The 18,537-nt window shown below is 45.1% G+C and overlaps 2 protein-coding genes across 3 annotated transcripts in view; one reads left to right on the top strand and one right to left on the bottom strand.

Moving 5' to 3' along the window:
- GON4L (gon-4 like) overlaps window positions 1-4,332 on the top strand; it is a 60,645-nt gene extending 56,313 nt beyond the window's left edge. For both annotated transcript variants that reach the window (XM_089483089.1, XM_089483088.1), the window contains 2 exons: window positions 340-442; window positions 1,421-4,332. In XM_089483089.1, the coding sequence (XP_089339215.1) occupies window positions 340-442; window positions 1,421-1,579 (262 nt within the window). In that variant the 3' untranslated portion in view covers window positions 1,580-4,332. The remainder of the gene's footprint in view (window positions 1-339; window positions 443-1,420) is intronic.
- On the bottom strand, window positions 1,805-15,182 carry MSTO1 (misato mitochondrial distribution and morphology regulator 1). The gene is made up of 14 exons (XM_089483090.1): window positions 15,054-15,182; window positions 14,721-14,856; window positions 14,324-14,393; window positions 12,984-13,059; window positions 10,958-11,006; window positions 10,018-10,147; window positions 9,773-9,890; window positions 8,549-8,680; window positions 7,630-7,782; window positions 6,981-7,112; window positions 6,677-6,861; window positions 4,971-5,075; window positions 4,777-4,892; window positions 1,805-2,278 (listed from the first exon to the last, which is right to left on the bottom strand). Exons 1-14 carry the CDS (start codon window positions 15,132-15,134, stop codon window positions 2,046-2,048), a joined length of 1,716 nt encoding a protein of 571 aa, XP_089339216.1. The 5' UTR covers window positions 15,135-15,182; the 3' UTR covers window positions 1,805-2,045.
- Between the last annotated feature and the right edge of the window lie 3,355 nt (window positions 15,183-18,537).

Below are 18,537 nucleotides of genomic sequence, written 5' to 3'. Positions count from 1 at the left end.
ATATATAAAGTGCTTTTCATTTAGAGGAAAAGAAAAATAAACAAATAAAAATAAAACCATACTCTCCTGCAGCAGAAAATGTTCACATATGACTGAAAATGGAATGCTAAGGGTGATGGAGGAAGAAAGGTAGGTAGTGGGGTAGGGGCTGTTAAGGGAACGAGGCATCTTGGTATCTGGTCCATTGTGAAAATACATTCAATATTTGGTTATATCAAACTGTAGCTGGAGGTGGGAGTTTTAGAAACAAAAGATTCCATTTGCTGAAGCAGCGTGTGGAATTATGAAGGCAGGAGGCCTCTGCTTGCCTCTTTCACAGTCAGGTTCTTTTCCTTACAGAGAGGCTGACCGGGTCATTCTGACCACCTGCCAAGAGCAAGGAGCCACACCTGACACATTCAATGCCATCTCGCAGCAACTGCACAATAAAACAGCAGAGGAGGCAAGTTTTTGTTGGAAATCAAGTAGAGGGATGGAATCCTTTCCTCGCCATGCAACCTTGCCTCTTGGTATTTGTTCAGCAGCACAGGAGTCACCTTAAAATACACCATAAATCTTTAACATTGGTAGTTATGTACCTCCATTTTACACCAGTGCAAATTTGCACTTACTAAGTTTTTAAAAGCCAATGAAGCTGGCCTGATTTCTTAAAAATCTAGATTGACTGGTAAAGTGAAATTAATTTAGAAGAGACTTCTTTAAAAATCAAACTGTGTGTACTTCACATTAACCACACTTATTGCCCTTTTGGTTAACAATGTTGAATTACAGTGCGCCCGTGTGATATACGGGCGTGCTATACATGGCTTTCAGCATGTGGGGCGCAAGAGGCAGCGCATCCCTGAGCCCCATTCACTTGAATGGGGCTTGAGCATGTACAGTATTTGGTTTATGCGGGGGGGGGGGGGGGGACAGATCCCCTGCGTAAGCCAAAGGCGGACTGTATTTCTGTGTCTTCTTCCGGTTTACTACTGGTGGCATGTTGTCCTACATTAGACTATACAGTATGATCCTTGTATCCACAGGATACAGTAACCCCATGGTACCCACATCTGGGGGGGCACATCTGTCTAGGCATCTGGAGGCCCTCTGGCATGGCTCTATGATGAACTTCTGGAAATATAGCATTCACTTTTAGCCACAGTCCCACAGTGTGGTAACTGTTGGAGTGTATTCCCCTGAAGATACAGGAATCATCCTGTACAGAAAAATGCAGAAGTGAAACTTCTTCCTTTAATATTATTTTGTGGATTTAGAATAAAAGACAAAATTCAAGTTGAGGGAGTGGATTAATTATCTCCTTGTTCTATGTTGCAATCCTAAAAACCAAAACATACCAGTAGCCAGAGTTGGAGAGTTTCTGTCCAAGAAATCTCCATTAGTGTGTTTGGATCTGTAACCGATCCTGCTATTCTTTCAGGTTGCTCACCGGTTCAGGGAGTTAATGACGCTGTTCCACACGGCCTGCGACATCAGCTCAGAGGACGAGGAAGATGGAATGAGCACCAGCAACACTGATCATCTGTCAGATAAAGAGCCAGTCCTTTCTGAAGAGGAGCAGGAGGAACCATGCTTTTAGGCACAAACAATGATAATCTGAGGTTAAGTAAGGAGTGAGAGATTTTTGGATTATGAGACCCTCTTATATCTGCCTCCTTAAATCTTACCGAAGCAACCTTGAGTGACATTCCTCTCCTTACCCCTTAAAAAGATGAAAAGGGATGGGAGTTATGCAGGGTGCATTCACTCAGATAACAGCTGATGTAAATATTTTAACTGTAGGGAAATGAAAAATTGTCTTCAGTGAAATTCAGGATGAATATTTATTGTGCACTTCTATTTTAAGGAATAAAAACCATTCCATTGTGGAAGGTGTGCAGAGCTGCCTTCTTACCTTTGTGCACAGAATGGTTGAGCATTAATTCAGAGTTAAAGATTGAGCATACTGCAAAGCTTCAGTTTAGCAGTTCAGGAGATGGATGTTTAGAGAGTTCATTTTGAAATGCCAGTGGAACTTGTCCTGTGCAAGGCACAAAAGAAGGCAATCAGTCTGTATCATCCTCTGAATCTTCTGTTAAACCACTCTGTTTATAACACTGGGACAGTGTCCTCAGCTCATCCAAGGCCTCCTGGAAGTCATCCATTTCTACTCCTGCAGAAAAAAAGCTTGCCCAGCGCCGGACATCCACTTGATGTAGCTCTTCATATAACTTCCCGAGAGTTCTAAGCAGGATGGCTGACGACTGGAGGGCAGTGAAGACTGGAATGCTTTCAACTCCTGTAGGAGAGAACAAGAAAGTGACAAGTTGCAGTTACAGTAGCGTGTGTCATATATTGGGAATAAGGGATCGCTTTACCCTCCAGATGTTTTGGCTTACAAGTTTTCCTCTCCTGCCCTAGATTTGAAATCTTGCCAGGTGCAGCAAGGTCTGGGAGACATTCAACAGTGTCAGCTTCTGAAATTGTTGAGTATCTTTATGACCTGATTTTGGTAGATTGGCAAACGTCATCTAAAACAACAACTGAGACACTAAAGGTATCCCCGGCACACACTAAGTTTATAATTCACAAGCAATTGGCTACACAGGAGTTGTCAGTCAAGTGTGTCAAAAGGTGTGGATGCAAAATCGAGTGGATATGTGTAAGTTGATTTCAAGCAATCTACTGATAATTTTTTTGGAAAAACTCATAACTGTTGATGAAACATAGTTCTTCGTGGTCTCAGTGCCTCAGACAAATGGGTTTGCACCTGTGCAGCAATTCAGTTTAGAATGTTCTAGACCTGAGTAGTTTCAGGGTAACACCACACATCCTCTCGCTTATTGCCCATAACCTAACCTGCCAAGCTATTGTCCCCTCAATTTTTCCCCATCCACCAGTAGAACAGCTTCTTTTCAGGTGTTCTGCTACTGAGTAGTTCTCTCAGTGTCTTTTTTCCTTCGAATTTTGATTCACCCTTTTTCCTTGTCATATTGAGAGGGAAGTTGAATGGAAAACAACTACTGGGCAGCATCAGTAATTGTGGATGACCCTGGTGGAGGATCAGACACTACAGCAGTGACGCCATAGCTAACTCATGATAGCACTGCACAGGGGGAAGCAAAGGTGAACCTCCTTGTGATAACCTTGCACCAAGAAAACCCCAAGATGAGTGAGCTAAAATGCACACGAATGGCACATTCTGAATCAGATAATTATACTCAGGAAATGAAAAAAGGAGAAACAAGAGAGTAGCATTAATAGTGAGGAAAGACATAACCAATAAACATCACCATATTCCAACTATATGCACCAACCACAGATGAAGAAATTGAGAATGTCTATGACAGAATCTAGGAAGAAATTGACAACACACTAAAACAGGGCTCCTTAGCTAATAATCATTGTTGTTAACTGCCCCCGAGTCGACTTTTGTTGAGACATCACCAAGACTACCTTGTCCTTAACCTCTCTGCTAAGGGCTTGCAGGCCCAGGCCTGACTGAATCTAACCATCTGGTCTTCCTGTTTCTACCGCTTTTCAAGCGGTAGAAACCTTTTTAATGATTCATTTTCCTCTTGTTGTGGCCAAAATACAACAGCCTCAATTCAGTCATCCTGGCTGCCAGGATAATTTGGGCTAGATCTGTTCTAGAATCCATTTGTTTGTCTTCTTGCTTGCTTTCTTCTGGCTGGATTTTTTTATTTCCCTGTGGAGTTGGCCACTCTTTTCAAGGCCGCTTGAAAGCTTCTTCCAAAATGGATTGCTTTTTCTTTCACCAGCATTCTCTTTACTAAACTCTGTTTTGGTGGCCAAACATGCAGGTCTATGGTTTGTTTGTTTTTAATATGCTGGGGGGCACCTGGTGAGGCAGGTTGATCTTCCCTTTTCTTTCTGTTTTGTTGTTGAACCCTGGGTATAAAATGCTATATGAAAACACTGAAATTCTGGACCATGCCAACACCGATCAGGTCAGAATGCACAGAGAAGCCACTGAAATCCACAAACACCTGGACAACTTCAACAGAAAAGAAGAAACCCCAAAAGTAAACAAAGTTTGGCTACCAGTCCTAATCCCATTCTTTCTGAACTCAAACTTTATTGCATTGATTACTGAAGAAAAGCTGCTGAAATCTGGCTCTGAAAGCCCTCCTTTATCATCCTCCAAAATTAATGCTCCTAAAAATGTCCAGCTAGATAGAGAATAAAGATAAAGGAGTGGGTGGGTGAAAGACTAAGCTGCTGCTTTGTCAGAGGGTTTGTTAAGGGAGGTATGTCTGTAGTTGAGTAAGTGATTTGCCAACTCTCCTCCATATACATAAATGCATAAAATTGGACCATCGAGCCTACTACTATGAAGCCTCCCTCAAATCTGTTCCCTGCTATCTTTTTAACTGAAGCTGTTAGGAAGTGGGACTGGGACCTTCTATATTTTAAAGAAACACTCCTGTACTGAAATATACAAATGTGTATGATGCAGGGGGCCTTCTCTAGCCACCTCCTCTGCCTTTTTGCACTGAAATTTAAGTCACAAAATGTGCAAACATTTTCAAATGGTGTTCTACAATAGTTTTGTTATCCTGAACAGCTCCATCAGATCTGAAAGCTCATGGGGAATTGTTTGTGCCAGAAAATACTGATTTTAAAGTTCATCTTAGTCACAAACTGATTACGTTGGCTAATGAAGTCCATGCTTTGGCTCCACCAAAATACGATACTATTATGTGATTCCAGCACTGGCAAGATTATTGACCTCCTGTTTCCCCTATTATGGTACTTCAGATCCAGGCTCTTTACCTGCTGAGGTGTGCGATGGCTTCTCCAAGAGGAATCCTTGCTTGTTCAAGAGAGGGGAGAAGTACTGGGGATATGGAGCCAACAGCTTGCAAGGACTTTGCAGTAAATGTGAAGTGCTGTTAAAGAAAGACAAGTGCCATTACCCTGCTGTCTATTAGCTTTTATCCCACAATTCTGCTGTAGGTTTCACCAACCTGAAGGTTCTGGGAGACACCATGTACAAGTAGCGTGCCAGTACCTCCTGTCCTGTTTCACACATGTGGAGGACAGATTTGGGTTCAGTGCCTGATGGAGGATTGCTGCAAGAGAAACAAGAGAGTTAAATTCAGGTCACGGGGGGAGTGGGGGGGTTCAAGGTAAAAATTCTCCATGCATGATCTCCAAAGACATGCTGGTAACTGCTAGATGAGGAATAAAGTTCCTCTGAAATAATGTTCAGTAATAGAAAAAAACTGAACTACTTGCCCTTCCCATTATCTTGACTTGTGGTGTTGAGCACTCCTAACATTTTGCATTCTTGCCAAATGAACTAAATATTAGTGTCCCCTTTCTATTTTAAAGTGACATCCACATTTCTTAAGAACAAACTTAAAAATCTCAAAAACAGCATTTCAGACAAATCACAAAAGTTGAACATTCCAGTGGTACAATATTAGACATCAAAAGCTCAGGTGAACCTGACAGTTTTGGTAGAAGCAGAAGAAATAGGGATTTTGGGTGGATGGGAGTGCTTTGTAGTTGCAACAAAAGTGCAGAAAGGACCCTTTCTCTTTTGGCAGTGGAAGACAGTCTCCAATAAAATAATCAGGTAGGCCTTTGTGGGAAACATGAGTTTTGAGACAACTGCCTTTTCCCTACTAACTGGGTCAGCTTGTTTACCATGTTTCATATCAATGAGTAGTCTATGTGAGAAAATTTCCTTCAAAAGGATTAACTGTCAGCCCTATTCCCTTACATGCCTTGGTTTCTATGTGCAAAGTTTTAAAAATTGGGGTAGAGAAAACTTTGTTATGGGACCACCCAACACTGAGAATACATTCCAGCAAAAGGACAGATTTGAGACACCACACCTTAAAAGAATGTAGATAACAACTTGCATGAGACTTAACTCCGAACTTTGGAACTGTCCAAATTAATTTTTGCCAGATTTCTGTGAAAATCACATTGCTGTAAAGGGGTGTGTCTGATTCAGCTCAGTTCAGTTGCCCACAAACCAAGAGCTGAGAAAAGGGATGGCCTGTTTTCGGAGCCACCACTGTGCCATTTCCTTGCAGGTAGGAGCTCCATGTAAAGTCTGCCTGGCACACCGCTGCTTCTGCTGAGATCAGAAATGGCTACCTGGACTCCTTGCAGATCATATGTCTGGGTGGCTATTTCTAACCTCAGCACAAGTCACAGCGTGCTGTGCATGCTTTACACAGAGCTCCTGCCCACAAGGAAATGGCAGCTCCAAAAACAGGCCAAACCCCTGTGCTGCTCAGCTTGGGGAAGGGGGAACAGCATGTTTCTTGGCATGTGGACAATTGGATTGGGCCATATCAGACTTGATCCAGCTGTCCACATGCCAAAAGACCCTCAGTCACTCTGAGGTTTGTGGCAAACACCAGGATTTTCCCTGACTTTGCTTAGTTCACATCACAGTTGGGTTAAGGGCAAAAAATCCACAAGATTCTCCCTTGAAACAGCCATACATCATCAGGACTGTCAGTACCAGCTTCAGGGTGAGTATGGCATTTTTGATTGGTATAAACAAGCCCAAGGAAGCAGGAGCAGCATTGAGGGAATCTCTTCATTCTGAGTGGATACCAAATGTGAAGTCAGTTGCATAGTAGTTTCCCAAGCAAGTTGGATGAGCAGCACGCTCCGTCACATGTGCCCACATGTTGCCCAAAACTCTTACCTAACTTGGTATTCCTTGCTGATTCCTCTCAGCACAACCGACTGTGCAAAACAGTGGCTATCTCCTTGCTCTCCATTTGAAGACAGTGGAATCCAGGACATGGTGGGCTGCTGGCTGCACAGAGCATCAGGAAGAGATTGTTCCTGCATCACAGGAAATGGTATGGCAGTCACTGCAGCTGCTACCTGGCAAAGGGAAGAAGGGCAGGAATAAAGGGAACCTTCTGCACATTCCAATCTTACTAAGCTCCCGAAACAGTGAAGGCTGCCAAGAGAAATGAGAGGCAATCAAAGTGACACAGTACCTTTCTCCCCGAAATATTCAGGGCTTCAGCAAGATAAGCCATGGAGATCGGCGAGCCTTGGAGTCGATAGGGAACAGTGAGTGTGTCTAGTGCTGTGGCCAAGATGGCACTTGTGTGATAGTCCAGAGATGCCTGTGAAGTTATAAAGCCAAGACACATTTGTCTCAAGGAGAAGTCTGTTGTCTATGGTGAGATTTTTTGCTTCTGAGCAGATAACATTCTAGAGAGCTGGGCACACTATCTGTCACAGACACATACATCTGGTGCTTGAAATTTTCATACTGAGTGATTTGGATTATTAATTTTGAATGCAAATATTAAGAAGTCACGATAGGAAGTTATGAAGAACTCGTCCAGTTAATATGGGACAAACAAACTCCGTCCCAGAGCCCAAGCTTCTCTTTTGTTCCTTTTAAAAATACATATTCAATATAACAACATGATGTGTAATTTAAACGAAATACATCATAGTGTACAAACAGCTTGCTAATTAATCCTCTTGTTTCTTCACATGATGTACCTCCTTTGCCATCAACAACAAATGTTATATGGTTCTTCTTTTTAGTTCCTAAAACACCACCTCATAGCAGTGCATACAGCACATCGCATTCCACCTGTAGCCCAAGGCATCCACCAGCATGACACTCACATCATAGTGCAGGTATGGCAGCATCACAGGAGGCTCTGGCCTGAGGCCCAGGCTCCTGTTCAGCGACAAGGGGCAGAAGAGTGAACTGTGGTTGGAAAGACTGACAATCCCCAGAACTGTGTTCATGAGCCTATAGAAATTCTTCTGTGGAATCTGTAAGAGGAGAAGAACTATCATGAGGCATTGTCACTATCTACAAATGGATACACTCCATAGTTTCCTAGTTTGTAACACAGTTGATCTAAAGTATAGCAAAATGAGGCTGTAGCTCAGGGATGGGCAATGTGTGGTCCTCCACATGTAATTAAAACTGCAATCCCCATCATCCTAGACAGCATACCCAATAGTGGCAGACACTAGGATTTGCAGTCTAACAAGATCTGGTGGTCCACATACTACCAATCCCTGATTTAGCTGCATAAGAAAGCTGGAGATGGGACATTCTAGAAGTGGCATGAAATGTCTGGCAGCCAAAGAATGTGACAAGTGGCATAACTAAAATTGCTCCCTGGGCTTAGTTAGAATGGCCTGCTAAAACAGAACATCTGTACAAAAAGCAACCTTAAGGTGTAACACTTTAAAACATACTGGAGTGAACACTGACAAACTGGACAACCTGAATGTTCAACCTCAGTGTGTTCAAGCATATCTATACTTTTTTTTGTTCCTCCTGTTGCTTCTTACATTTGTATCTTGTGCATTGTCCAAAAAGCTCAGGCTGGAAAACATGGTCTTCTCCCAAGCTGGTATTCCTCACAACCACCCTGGGACAAGGCTTAGAACAAGAGGTGATCTGAATCCAGGTTTCACCTAATCTTCTTTGTCCTCTGCATTACAGTGTCTCTCACTGAGGTCATCATATTCATCCTCAACTGGGGATGGGACAGAAAAAATCCATAGGAAGCTGTTTCATACTTACAGCAGATTTCAGCACTGGAGTCAGCCCCCATGTCAGAACTCCCTTCCCAGCGTACTCATCCTGAAGCAGCTCGGTAACCTTTGCCCCGACCCCCGAAAACCCACTGTGCAGGTCACACAGAACCTGGAATCCCTGTGTGAAAAGCAGATGAAGATTGCAGTCTGCTGTGGCAGAGTATGGACAATTAGTTCCACCGAGCACTTGCCAATGCAGGGTGACACCTACAAGCTCCTGCTGGTGTGTGTTTGCCATCCAGCTAAACACAACTCTCCTTTTGCGAAAGGGAGAGAGTTTCCCACAAGCCCATGTAGCACCTCTCCTTCTAGCTGGCTCAGAAAAGATGCACAGTGTGGCATATTCCAGACATCTGGAGGTGACCCAGCCCAGATCTTGGAAATTTATTTATTTTATTTAAAGTATTTTTGTATCGCCTCAAGAGCTCCTGAGGTGATGAACAAATAAAAACCAATGAAAGCAAAAAAGATAAAAAACATTTTAAAAATGCATTAAAGACTCCTAAAAGCAGTATAAAAACAAATGTAAGAGATGGGGTTTGCCTAATTTCCTTGGTCGAGAGTTTCACAGAGAAAGCCTGGTTACATGTATCCTAACTTCATGTGGTTGGTACATGTAACAGAGGCCTACCTGTCATTGCTTTTTAGAACAGAACTCCCAGACTGTATGGCCAGTGTTTCTGACTCAGCTGAATGCAGCATGATGGAAAGTTACGCCGTAACACTGAGCTGGGCTCCTGATTTTGTTCTCAATGAGAGAGAAAGTGAAGAATGCTCTAAAGACTCCTTTTTCCAAAAGGGCTTAAGGAGGGCTTGGCAGACTGGTGGAAAGGAGGTTAACAAAGATAATCTGTTCCAACATGGCCAGCACACTTCAGTGTTTCAAGGTGGCTTCAAACACATCTTCTCTTTTGGCACAGATTTCTTCAGCCTACAGCACTTTCCCTGGTCAAGTCATGGAAAAAGCAGGATGAGCTGCTTCCTCAATAGGATATGCTTCCCTACAAGAGGCTGAAGTGGTCAGCCACCCATGCTCTAGACAAGAGGCAACCCAACAGTTCAAACACAAGAACGTGTACACATATGTAGCAGTATACAATCAGGCAGCCTCTATGATCAAATATCAGGATCTGCTATATTCCTGTTTCTCAGTCTCCCAGAACTCACAGAATGACTAACACCCTCTATATAATTTTTCAGCAATGCTCACCTGCAGGTAGTCACATTCTTCCACATAGAAGTGTAGTCTGTCTTCAAGCTCCTCAGTGTATGAAGTATCTTGCAATAGCTTTTCTCCTTGTCCAAAAGCCTCAAGTCGACTCGTATCCCTACAAGGGGCAATGTAATTCTGGAAATTCCTTCTGATACAGGAGAGGCAATATTCCAATAGGCTCTGGAGTCCACATTTCCTCCCCCCCCCCCCCCCCGCACTGTTCATGAAGAAATTATCTTTACCCTTCATGATTGTACTGATGAATAGTTAACAGGCTATGAGGGTGCAGATATGTCCGGAGGAAATCTGACCAAACATGCACTGTGGTCTCCAAATCATGCGTTGGTGAAGCCTCATTTCGCTGTTCACCATCTGGAAACAAAATACAGCCATGAGCCGAGTGGGCAGTTTCATTAATTAATTTCCCTTTGCTTTTCTCCATTGTCAAGTGAACACTCCCTAATTTCCAGCAGAGGTTCCATTAATAGGACACTACCTCTCTGCTCAGGTTCAGTGTGTCCTCTGCTCTAATCCTCTGTAGAAAGAAAGGGGTTATTGTTTCTTCCTTTTACTATCACATCTTTGTAATGGCAGACACAATGAAATGTTGTTCCTGTCTTCTACACAACTCCATCGTAAATTATGCTTGGTTAGTTAATCCATCATTTGTGCCAAAGTCTTCTCAGTGGTGGCATCAAGGCTATGGAACTTGCTACCAGTGAAGATGTAATCCCCCCTCCCACCAAATCATTTAGGCACCAGAAATAAACATATGCGTTAGGAGGAATATAGTGTCTGAGGGGTTCAGAGGAAATGCGCTGTGTAAGGCAATCCATGCTAAAGTAGCAGAACCATAAAGGAAAGTCAAATGGTGGCAAAAGTACTGCTCATGTTAGGTACGCAGGCTTAGATAATAGTGGTATTTTCAACCCTGGCTCTTTCAGTTTCATCTGAATATTTTTTGTCTCTACTCTTAGAATGATTCTTCATAGTAAATTTGAGTTGGGCTGTACATTGTTAGCCACCCTGGGCTCTATGAAGGGCACGGTATTAATTAAATTGGTTAGTTAATTATAATTTGATATAACCTGTGAACGGCTTGAAGGCATTCTTAAAATGCCTTTCACAAACATATTCTCCCCCTACAAAAGAGCCATGCACGCAGAGCACACACATCTTTACCACCAGGAAGGCTCCTAGGAGAAAAGCCACAGCTGGAAGATCTGTTATCCTGAAACAACAGAAAGAGAGGGAGAGAGAGAGAGAGAGTCAGACCTGAGACTTTAACTGTAAGAAGGCAGATAGCTAAACAATGACTAAATTCTTGGCCATGCCCAAAAAAAGACATATACAAGGGTAAGGGAACCTTATCCCTATGCTTATCATTAACAGAATGCCAGCCCTAGTCACATAAATGGAACTGACACTCTGTACATGTATTATGCAACACAACACTCACTAAAGCAGCCAAAAATACTTACAGTGCAATCCCATTCATGTCTATTTATTTAGTTCAATGACATTTACTTCCAGGTAAGTTGTACAGGGTTGCAACCTTATGGTGTCCCCCCTCTAAAGTCAAAATTTATACATGTAAATAGCCTCAAACACATCAAGTTGTGATAAGAATAATAAAAAAGACCTGTTGCTAAACAGTAAGAGTTATGGAATCCAAATACAAGTCCCTGTGTGTATGTACCTTCAAAGTCACCTGTTGACTTATGGCAACACTATGAATTACATAGAGTGTTCTAAGGCAAGGAATACGCAAAGGTAATTTTGCCAGTTTTAAAAGCAAGAGCTTCATCAACAAAGGGCTGCCTACCCTTTTCACTTGAACACTAAGGCCTTCGGGAAGCTGCCTTTCCAATCAAGTCTATCCCACTTCCTTGGCAACCTATCAAGCAAATCAGTCTATGGGCCTGAATAGACAGGCCAAAATAAAGCTGCTTCGGGTCACTTTGGAGGTATGCTGTTTAAATGATGCATGCATACTAAGAGGCCAGAACCTGCACCAAAGCCACACTCCAGTCTTAAGTCCTATAACAGGCAAGCAAAACAGCGGCTGCCTCCAGAAGCTCTTACTAAGCATGTATGAATAGCAAAACAGAAAGAAAAGATATTTCCAACACATTACAAAAACACACAAACAAACCACAGATCTGTAAAAGCAATCCATGGAGACATTTTGGATGAATTCTTCAAGTGGTCTTGAGAGGATTCAAAAAATTTTTTGTTTACGTATGCCAGGCTTACCTGACATGGCTGTTTTATTCCACATGTGCATATTATTTGGGGGGGGGGGGGGGAAATCACTTAAACATGTTGAAACATGTACTTGACTTTTTGTGGTGCAAGGTATTTTCATATTATTTCTGGACAAAACTGGTCACTTTCAACACTTAGCAGAAATTCAGTAGGAACTTCAAACAATGATTTTGCTTTGTATTATCTGACTGCACACAACATCTTGCCAAGGAATACTGCTACGTGGAACTTCGAAGAAAGATCTTTTCTCAGAACCCCCAAGACAGCAGTCTAGGGAAGTCTTAGACGTCTTAGCAAGGTAACTTTTCCAAGCTCTGCCAATCTCTCTTTAAACATATTCCCAGCTGTTGATCTTTTTTGGCTTTTTTAGTAGCATGGATTTGACTGATGTGAACCCTCCCGCATGGTCAACAACGAAAAGCTAAAACTGGAATTAATGTTGCCCACCTCAACCTCTGTGATCGTTTAGCCTTGGTCCAATTAAAACATAATTGCTGACTCAGATGTCTATGGGAAACCTAGATCTAACAGCCTTCTACCACTGACCAGGCTGTGAAGTACAAAACAACTCTGCACTTAACAGTCTAGATCAGTGGTTCCCAACCTGTGGGTCGGGACCCCTTTGGGGGTCAGATGACCCTTTCATGGGGGTTGCCTAAGACCATTGGAAAACACCTATTTAATTACAGTTATGAAGTAGCAATGAAAATAATTTCATGGGTTTGGGTCACCACAACATGAGGAACTGTATTAAAGGGTCGCGGCATCAGGAAGGTTGGGAACCACTGGTCTAGATGAAGAGCACCTCTGACACTACCAAAAATGTCACTCTGCAATGCACATAAGGAAAACACAGGATCCACCCTCAAAAGCAAACACTCTGGACTTATAAACACTTGCTTAAGATTAGGGAAAAATCAGAAGAGTACTAGGGTCTTACCTCTGACCTGCCAAGGCCCTTCAGGAAGGGGTTAACAGGGTATGGGTCTTCTTGGTGTGTTGTCAGGTTCCCCTTCCTGAAAAATTAAGCATTTTACCACATCGTTCTGGACAGAAAACTAGTAAAAAAAATTCCAAGTACTGTTACGCTGTGTATACAACATTACTGTCTCCCACTGCCTTTAAATTCAATGAGCCTAGCATCCCACATCATAAATGTCCAAAAGCATGCACCTAGAATTAAAGTGATTCAGAAAATAACCTGAAGAATCCTTTGTTTTCCTTTGCTCCCCACCTCTTTTTCTTGTGAATTATGCCTTGGAGTTATTTTTAAATCTTTGTCCAATTTTTAAAAATGAGAAACAGGAAAAAATGAAAAAAATAATAATTCCTGTTCATTTTAATACAAATAATTCTTTTTTTCTTGTAGAAATTGTGTTTTCTCCTCAGATGAGGATTCTGCTCTATTCTGCTCTGGTCAGGCCCCACCTGGAATAATATTGTGTCCAGTTCTGGGCACCACAATTCAAAAAGGACATTGAGAAACTGGAGCCATGTGTCCAAAGGAGGGCAACTAAAATGGTGAAAGGTCTGGAAACCATGCCCTATGAGGAGAGACTTAGGGAGCTGGGCATGTTTAGCCTGGAGAAAAGAAGGTTAAGATATTTGAAGGGTTGTCATATTTAGGAGGGAGCAAGCTTGTTTTCTGCTGCTCCAGAGAACAGGACCTGGAGCAATGGATGCAAGCTACAGGAAAAGAGATTCCACCTCAACATTAGGAGGAACGTCCTGAGAGTAAGGGCTGTTCAACAGTGGAACACACTCCCCCAGAGTGTAGTGGAGTCTCCCTCCTTGGAGGTCTTTAAGCAGAGGCTGGATGGCCATCTGTCGGGGATGCTTTGATCTGGATTTCCTGCATGGCAGAATGGGGTTGGACTGGATGGCTCTTGCGGTCTCTTCCAGCTCTATGATTCTATGAGGACTGTATTAAGAGGGCTGATGAAAAGTAGAAGGATGTGCAATGGGGATGTAAAGGCAGAGATAGAAGAACAAATATATTATGAAATAACCATAGAATCATAGAATTGTAGAGTTGGAAGAGAGCGCAAGGGCCATCCAGTCCAACCCCATTCTGCCATGCAGGACATCCATCCCATTACTTGCTTGTTCAGACAAGACGTCTCATCTATGCTCTAAAGACTGCATCCTGGTGGGCATGAAACACAAACTCAGAGCTGTGCTGGTCGCTGTTTTCATCTTGTGAACCTTGCAGAAGTCTTCTCATGCCGTGTGTAAACCAACTGGCTGCTTACATTTCATGAGGATGGAGGGAATACTCACCAGGCCACAGGAGTGTTGGCTTTTGTATCCTGGTACAAGTCTCCCTCCTGCTTGAGATTGCCCAGGCTCCCTGCAGAGAAGCAAAACACACCCATTATTTCGACCAACTGCCTGCAAGTGGAGAAGGAGAAGCAGAGGTGGCAGGGCACCCCAAAGACCACAAAGATCCAGCTATCCCCTTCAGTTTATCCTGTGTCTGAGTAACAAATACATGAAGGGGAAGCAATCTGATGAGCGGCTGCCAGCGCCAGGCGGAGGGGGATCTTGGAGGCGCCTCATCCTGAGCTCGCCGCGAGTCGAGGGCGATTCGAGGACAGTGACCAAGGACAGCAAAGCACAGGGTGCCTAAGAAAGCAAGCCTTGCCCCTGCTTCCCCAAAGCGTGCTTTAGGACCCACCTTTGAGGTCCATGAGGATGAGGCGGGGTGTGTGTGTTTCGTGCCCCTGGGAAGTTCTTCCGGGTCGGAAGAGCACATTCTGGTGGACGGTTTCATCTGGTTTCGCTGCTGCCGGATCCAAGCCCAACAAACCTTCCTGAGAAAGAAGGAGAAGGACATACGGAACAGGTTTCATGTATGCTGGCCATAGACATCATGTTGAGTAAAGTAGATGCTCTGAAAGCGGGAAAGCCAAAGGGGAACGACGGCGGGCGAGGGGCCTCAGGTCAAAGGGGGTGACCCCTGCCCCTTGGGTGACCCCTGCCCCCGTGACGTCACTGCCCCGCCCTTCACCTGCAGGCCCCACCAGTGGGCGCCCACACACCCGGCGTAGGGCCCCAGCTGCAGCGTCACCACTTCGCGTGCCCCCGACATCCCCCCGAAAAGAGAGAGAGGCCGGGACAGCAGCAGCAGCGGCGCCGGCAGTTGGAAACCGGAAAGAGGCTCTGCGCAGGCGCGGACTACGTCGCTCGACTATGACGTCGGCGGAAAAAGCGCAGCAAAGCCCCCACCAAGCCTTGCTCCCATTGGCTCAGGCGGCCGGCCAATCCCGAGCCAGGCTGGGGGCGGCGCTGGCGCGCTTACCTCCTCCTGCAGCCTATCTCCTTCTTCCCTGAGAAAGGGGCGGGGCAGGGGCGGAGTCTTTCCTCCTGATTGGCTGAAGGAAGAGAGGCCCAGAGGGAGGGGCGGAGATTCTCCCGTTCGGCAGAGGCGACGCCATTTAAGGAGCGTCGACGACGGTGCTCTTTGCACAGTCAAGGCGGCCGCTGGGGCTCCCCTTATAGTTCTTCCTCCGTTGCATTCTGGGGTTTGTAGTCCAGTGAGGCCTAAGAGCTCTCTGGCTGAGGCGTCTAAGCGCCCCTCCCTCAACTGCAAATCCCAGAATGCAGCAGGAGGCAGCCAGAGCGCAGTCAAAATGGAACGGCAGCGCTATAAGAGCGGCATTCCCCTTCCCCTCTTCGTTCCCCAGCGCCACTGTCTTTCCAAGCGAGTCCTGCCTTCTCATGATGTGGCCAAAGCACAACGGCCTCAGTTTAGTGGTCCCCAAACTGTGCCCTTTAACAGCTTTTGGACTTCAACTCCCAGAAGCCTCAGCCATGTTGGCCAACAGCCTGGGATTCTGGGAGCTGAAGTCCAAAATCCCCCCAAAGGGCACAGTTTGGGGACCCCTGGTTCAATCAATGCGAAGTCGGAGGGTTTTTCAGGCTCTGAGGCCACATTCTAAGAGAGACGTTCCTCTCTCAGGATGCCAGCCACAGCAGCGCCTGGAGAAACGTCAGGAAGAAGCTCTTCACCTCAGCAGCCAAACGCCAGGCCGCCATGAGAGGCCAAGAGCTGAGGGCAAGGCTTCGGCTTCCCACTGTTTTTGGCTTTAACATCCCATCAGGCACACAGCCACCGCCACCACCATCATCCTCACGAAGGATCATGAGGAAAGTGGCTCTTCGGCCCCCGCAATGCCACTCACATCCTGACCCCAATGAGACACCAAACCAACACAACCATTGCAGAGGTTAAGTTTCCAAAGGACAAACGGTTACAAAGAAGTCGCAGCACAAAAAGCAGAGAGAGAGGAGGACAGAAAGAGGAATGTGGAGCACCTTGAAGGGTGTATGTATCCACACTGCAGAAACAAGACAGTGTGACACCATGACTTGATCCTACATAATCCTGGGATTCGTAGTTAGACGAGGCATGACATCTCTGAATATCTCACCAAACTGCAAATCCCAGGATTTGGCAGAAAACGCTTTGCTTCTGCACTGTGGAAACACTGTAAGACTTAATTGGTTTTTGTTTTAGCACGCATCTTCAGATGCAGTTCAGAGTGATAGTAAAGCCTCTGGTTATAAAGCATTTGGTTTAACTGAAGATGCGAAAAACTCTCAGAAAACTATAGGTGCCAGCTGTGAAAGCCTTCGACGTCACATATTTATACAGTTGTAGGAGAAGTGTAATAGATTCAAAAAGGATCCTGAGTAAAAGTCAAATTCTATGACATCAAAAAGGGATCCTCCCAATTTCATGATTTTCCCAAAGGATGACACCGAAACCACCCTGACATTGGGGACAATCAGCTGTATAGAATGAATCACAGCAATCATATATTTGGCACATTGCGGTCCCATTATGGTACCAAAACATGGATGTGAGACACAGATCCATACAATGTTTATTGTACACAGTGCAACCTCTTCTAAGAATAAAAGCCTCATCTGAGAGAAGTTTGCCATGTCTCTTTACTCATTAGGAAAGAGAGAGGGGTGTTTCTCCAGCTCACAAGCTGCTGACTACAGTCACGAAGGTGGGAAATCTGGTGCCAAACGTTGACGTGTTGCCTCACGCATTGCGCAACATCAAAAGTGTTTTAACAGTCTGGACACTACTCCTGTTCATGCAGCCCAAAGTTGCATTTACCTTTTTGGCGTTGAAGGAAGGGACCTGGCTGGAAGGAAGCTCCGAGGGCCCCAGAGCACCCCCCAGAATGAGTACTTGGGAACACTGCCCTTGGAGCTTCCTTCCAGGCTTTCCTTCCAGCCAAGGGAGACCCAAGCCTTGTGGTTCCTGCTCCCCCGGCATCAGGCCTGGTCGAGTGGCAGTGTTGGAGGTGCTCGCCCAGGCCTGACGGAGCCAGCAGGAACCACAAGGCTTGGGCCTCTCTTGCTGGAAAGAAGGGACCTGGATGGAAGCTCTGAGGGAGGCACTCCGGGGTCTCCATTCCTGGAGGTGCTCTGGGGCCTGGCTGGATGACCTTGCATTCTGTTTCCGCTCCGGACCTGCTGAGGCTCCGCCACTCTGCTGCCTGCCCTCCAGGCTTGTGATAGCAGGGCAAAGAAGAGTTGGGGGAGGAGGAGAGGAAGGCAAGGTAGGCTTTGGGTGCCTGGGGTGGGGAGAAGCCTCTTCTCTGGGCTATGTTCCCTGGGTGGTCTCCTCTTCCTCTCTGCTGCCGCCTCTTCTTCCTCCCTTTTCCTTTTCCCACTCCCACCTCTACTTCCGCATCTTCCTCCTCCTCTCTTTTGCCGTGCTGCTCGTGTTCCTTCCTCCTCTTCTCCTCCCGCCCCCCCCCACAGGCTTGGCATCCGCGTATGCTCAAATCCGCGCATGGCAAGTCCGCGTATAAGGAGGGCCCACTGTATAAGTCTCCAGGACCAGATGAACTACATCCAAGGGTATTAAAAGAACTGGCAAATGTAATATCGGAGCCATTGGCAATAATCTTTGAGAATTCCTGGAGAACAGGAGAAGTCCCAGCAGATTGGAGGAGGGCAAACATTGTCCCCAACTTCAGAAAGGGGGAAAAAGAGGATCCCAACAATTATCGTCCAGTTAGTCTGACATCTGTACCAGGAAAGAGTCTGGAGCAGATCATTAAACAGAAAATCTGTGAACATCTAGATGGCAATTCCATAATCACAAAAAGTATAGTGTCTAGATCAAGGGAAGTCATAGTGCCACTATATTCTGTTTTGGTCAGGCCCCACCTGGAATACTGTGTTCAGTTCTGGGCACCACAATTTAGAAAGGATGTTGAGAAACAGGAGTGTGTCCAAAGGAGGGCGACTAAAATGGCGATGAGTCTTAAAACCATGCCCAATCAATTTAAGAGACAGCTGTGACCCACGTTGGAAACATCTGTTGGATTTCTGGCTCTGGCTTGGCATACTTCAAGTTCTGCTTCAGATTCCTGAGGGGCACAAGTGTAAGGGAGGGACTGCACACAGGCAGGAGGTGAGGAGCATGGAAAGTGATGAATTGATCTCTACAGTGATCACTGTAA

Source organism: Sceloporus occidentalis, unplaced genomic scaffold (genome assembly GCF_023333645.1).
Source record: "Sceloporus occidentalis isolate IW3139 unplaced genomic scaffold, rSceOcc1.0.p SCAF_20, whole genome shotgun sequence".
Taxonomy (NCBI): Eukaryota; Metazoa; Chordata; class Lepidosauria; order Squamata; family Phrynosomatidae; genus Sceloporus; species Sceloporus occidentalis.
This window is presented reverse-complemented; position numbering and strand designations above follow the sequence as displayed.

Excerpts from the sequence above, each read along its gene's own strand:
- MSTO1 (XM_089483090.1), bottom strand. The coding sequence starts at position 15,134 with ATGTCGGGGGCACGCGAAGTGGTGACGCTGCAGCTGGGGCCCTACGCC. Across the intron at positions 14,394-14,720 it reads CATCCTCATGGACCTCAAAG|GGAGCCTGGGCAATCTCAAG; the intron begins GTGGGTCCTAAA and ends GCTTCTCTGCAG. Across the intron at positions 8,681-9,772 it reads AAGAATGTGACTACCTGCAG|GGATTCCAGGTTCTGTGTGA; the intron begins GTGAGCATTGCT and ends CTTTTCACACAG.